We start from the raw sequence: 4,630 nt of genomic DNA, 5'->3' as shown, positions 1-4,630 counted from the left end.
CCAGTCTATAAGAGCTGTCCTCAAGCAAGAAGTGCATACAATAGCGTTTAAAAGTCGTAAGCTGCAGGGTACTAAAGTACAGCACTCATTAGAAGCCCTAATTAGCATTGTGGATGCTCTTGGGAAGCATTGTACATGCCCTCAAGCTTTGGAAGCATTATTTATATGGATTCGGGTTCAAGGTAAAGATCGATCACCAAAGCATTAAGCACCTATTCTCTCACCCTATCGTGCCTATCTAGACAAATCAAATGGGCTAAGTATCTTCTATCTTTTGGATAGTTTATATCGGTCTATCAACATGGAAAGGAGAATAACGTGGCAGAGGCCTTGAATGGAAAGCCCAGCCTATTGTTCTCCATAATCAAAGAGTAGAGTATGGGAGATGTGAATAAATATCTAACCTGTAGATTTCGAAGGTGTTCTCTGGGGTACATCAATTAAGGCACCAAAGATAGCCCTCTGTCCAATGTGCATCACCACTCAATTGGGCATCTCCATTTTGAAAGAGAGACTTTTGGCTTTGCATGTATATCCTTGCTATGGAGATGGGTGCTATACCCCACCATAAATTCCAAAAATGTCAGCCCACTGAATCTGTTGTACCTTTCTTCCCTGATTGAACGTTTGTTTTCATTTTCTGGATCTCATCATAAGTCCTGCATTTCAGCCTCTGCATAAATGTTTGCCATCAAGATATATACTGAAGGAAGCTTCTCATATAAATTCCCTGCATTTTCAAAGGCATATCTTCCAACCTTCACATTGTTCCACTTTCGACAAGCACCCAACAAGGTCACCCATACTACAGCATTAGGTTGGAAAGGCATTTTCTCCACCATCCCCACTGCCTCGTCCAATTGGCCTGCACGCCCGAAGAGATCAACCATGCAAGTGTAGTGTTCAATATTTGGAATAATGCAGTGCTGTTTGGTCATTGCGTGAAAGTATCTCTGGCCTTTGTCTACTAGACCCACATGACTGCATACAGTGAGAACACTGAGAAACGTGACCCCATTTGGTTTTAGGCCTTCCTGCACCATTCTCTCCAACAGATGAAACACAGACTCCCTATTTCCCTGGTTGGTGTAACCTGTCATCAATGCATTCCATGATACAACATCCCGTATGGACAATGTATCAAATAACCGCTGGGCGTCAACCATGCTCCCACATTTAGCATACAGGTCAATAAGACTGTTTGCCACGACTGTTGTCTCAAAACCAACAATGCTAATTTGCGAATGGAGCTCTTTTCCGATTTCCAGAGCTGCCGTGTTGCTACATGCTTTCAGGATGGCAACAAAAGTGAAGTGATTTGGTGAGAGACCTTGCACTTGCATTTGTTCAAATAGTTTTAAAGCCTCCTCACTTTCTTCTTGCTCAGCATACCCTGAGATCACAATAGTCCAAGTAACCACATCGCAATGAGGCAATTTGTCAAATACACACCGTGCATCTTCCATGCTGCCGCATTTCACGTACATATCCACCAAAGTGGTTCCTACAAAGATGTCTAACTCAAAGCCACTCTTTACTACTTGGATGTGGATAGCTGTGGCATTATCCAGAAATCCTATTTTCGAACATGACTTCCCCTCTACCAGTGCTGCCTGGTTATAGCAAGCATCCAATGCACCAAGAAAGGTTTGTTGATCCGGTATAACACCTTCCTGTTGCATTTGCGCATACAAATCCAAAGCATAAGCACCCTCTTCCTGTTTGCTATACCCCAAGATCATAGCAGTCCATGTAACCACATCACGTTGAGGCAATTCTTCAAAGACACATCGTGCATCCTCCATGCTCCCACATTTCGCATACGTATCCACCAAGGCGGTTCCTACAAATACATCCGACATGAAGCCATTCCTTACTACCTGGAAGTGGATGGCTCTGACTTTCTCTAGGCACCCCTTTTTTACAAATTTCGCATCAACTTGCTTCCCTTCCAATGCTGCAAGGCTCATGCAAGCCTTCAATGCACCACCTAAAGTTCGGGCGTCGGGTGTAACACCTTCCTGTTGCATCCGTGCATGCAGATCCAAAGCTGCAGCACCTTCTTCCTGCTTGCTATATCCCAAGATCATAGCAGTCCATGTAACCACATCACAGTGAGGCAATTTATCAAAGATATGCCGTGCATCCTCCATGCTCCCACATTTTGCATACATGTCCAACAAAGTGGTTCCAACATACACATCTGACTCAAAGTTGCTCTTTACTACATGGGCGTGGAGGGCTCTACCTTTCTCTAGGAGTCCAGCTTTTGCATATTTTTTGTCACCTTGCTTCCCATCCTCCCGTGCTGCCAGGCTACTGCAAGCGCTCAATGCAGCAACAAAGGTTTGATGATCTGGTGGGACTCTTTCCTGTTGCATCTGTACATACAACTCCAACGCCAGTGCACACTCTTCCTGCTTGCTATACCCCAAGATCATGGTAGTCCATGTAACAACATCACGATGAGGCAATCTGTCAAAGATGCACTGTGCGTCCTCCATGGTCCCACATTTTGCATACATATCCACCAAGGTCGTTCCCACAAATACATCTGACTCAAAGCCCCTCCTTACTACTTGATAGTGGATAGCTCTGCCTTTCTCTAGGCATCTCACCTTTTCTGAGTTCTGCTTCCGCTCTTCTAGTGCTGCCAGGCTACTGCAAGCGTTCAATGCACCAACAAAGGTTCGATAAGCTGGCATGACACCTTCCTGGTGCATCCGTGCATATAAATCTAAAGCCAGCGCACCCTCTTCCTGCTTGCTATATCCCAGAATCACAGCATTCCATGAAACCACATCACGACAAGGCAATACATCAAAGACACTCAGTGCATCCTTCATATACCCACATTTAGCGTACATGTCCACTAAGGTAGTGCCCACGAATAGATCTGACTCAAAGCCATTCTTTACTACCTCAGAGTGGATAGCCCTACCATTTTCCAAACAACTTCTTTTGGCAAGTTTCCCATTGACTTGTCTCTTCTCTTCCAGTGCTGCCAGGCTACTGCAAGCCTTCAACGCACCAACAAACGTTCTACCAATAGGTTGGACACCTTCCTCGCACATCCGTTGATATAACTCCAAAGCCCGTACACCCTCTTCCTGCTTGGCATACCCAAGGATCATGGTGTTCCATGACACCACATCCCGCTTTGACATGTTGTCAAATACATGGCGAGCATCCAGCAAGCTCCCACGCGTCACATACGTATCCATGAGATTATTAGTATTTGACAGTGGTAGCTCATTTATAAGCTCCATCATGCGGCCATCAATCTTCTTAACCTCATTGAGCTGAGGCAACCTCTTGTAAACTGCATTTCCAGTTCTGCCCGCAAGAAAGGTACGACTGCATAAGGGCGGCCTAAGCGGCAGGCCCATGACGATTCGAGACGCAAGCAGTGAGCTACCATCAAACAAGGTAAGCTCCCATAACCGTTGAAAGTGGAAGCGACCTCAGACAAGAAAAGGTCAGGCAACTGGAGGGCAGAGAGTCTGAACGAGGAGACAAAGGTGGCCATTGGAGATAAGAACTGATATATACATAAAAGGAGCGCAACTCCTGGAAGGACTCAGTGCAAGACGAGAGAACAAGCTCTGTGTTGATCTTCAAAGAATCAGGAGTTCAACTGAATACAGCTGATGAGCAGGGGTCTTGTCCTTGTGAACCGCAAAGGAAACAATGACGAAGGCAATGATAAATTAATTTCACATGCATTTCATTGCAAATTCTCCGTGGCAAAATGAATAATAATAACAAGGTAAATTATATTTAATCATTCTGCCCAAGATTTTAAAAAAATCCAATGTGGAGGAAAGGCCTGCCCAAGATTTTAAAAAATCCAATGTGGAGGAAGACTGCAGGAGATAAAGGGGAGAGAGAGACGGAGAGAGAGCAAGAGAGGGGAGGGCGAGGGGGGGGGGGAGCGAGGAAAGGATAAAGAAGGGGGAAGAGAGAGAGAGAACCAATTTAAAGTCTGCATTCAAGTCCATGCTGGAGCTAATGAAGAGAAGCCAAGTATGAACATATTGTCTAATAGGAAAAATGCATTTCCAAAATTTCTTAAAATGCCTAATTTCTACTTTGCCCGATTTGAAACGTTGCTAAGGCTACCCAGAGGGCAGGCCAAAAACGAGAAATGGAGAAATTTTATCTTTAAAATGCATATTTATGAGGTACTAGTCAGGAGCCCGCTTACATTGCTGCGCGGCACAACACGATTGTACCTAGTTGTTGGAAGCAACAGACCTAGAACAGTAGCAATCCTTGTGCATTGCATGTTCTTGTGTCGCCCTTGTAACCATGAATGACAAAAAAAAATGACTATGTAATAGTATTGTGCAGTGGCAATAAAGCGATAGACCCCCCTTTCGCATCCTGTCACACCTTGTCCAAGATTTCTCAGAAGCTTCTCTACGGTTCAAAAAAATGGGCGGGAGTGGTGGGATGTTGGGTTGTTGAGAATTTGGGGTTTGCCAATAGGGGATCATGGTGCATGACAGCCTTGGGTCATCGTACCCGATAATCGCAAGGTGTGCAATAGGTGGGGGTGCACGATAATTTTTGGTAGTGGTGGGGCCATCCCAATAGCTAACTGTGTATCGGAATGGTTAACATGCAT

General features: G+C 44.9%; 1 protein-coding gene across 1 annotated transcript; it reads right to left on the bottom strand.

Moving 5' to 3' along the window:
• Window positions 1–650: 650 nt before the first annotated feature.
• LOC147887384 (pentatricopeptide repeat-containing protein At2g33680-like) lies at window positions 651–3,389 on the bottom strand. Its single transcript, XM_087394298.1, has 2 exons — window positions 2,619–3,389; window positions 651–2,381 (listed from the first exon to the last, which is right to left on the bottom strand). The coding sequence occupies exons 1-2, from the start codon at window positions 3,387–3,389 to the stop codon at window positions 651–653; spliced, it is 2,502 nt and encodes an 833-aa protein (XP_087250424.1).
• Between the last annotated feature and the right edge of the window lie 1,241 nt (window positions 3,390–4,630).

This window comes from Dipteris shenzhenensis, chromosome 23, assembly GCF_047967505.1.
Source record: "Dipteris shenzhenensis isolate YYH24624 ecotype China chromosome 23, Dip_SZ_1.0, whole genome shotgun sequence".
In the NCBI taxonomy this organism is placed as follows: Eukaryota; Viridiplantae; Streptophyta; class Polypodiopsida; order Gleicheniales; family Dipteridaceae; genus Dipteris; species Dipteris shenzhenensis.
The sequence above is the reverse complement of the archived record's forward strand: the minus strand, read 5'-3'. Positions and strand labels throughout refer to the sequence as shown.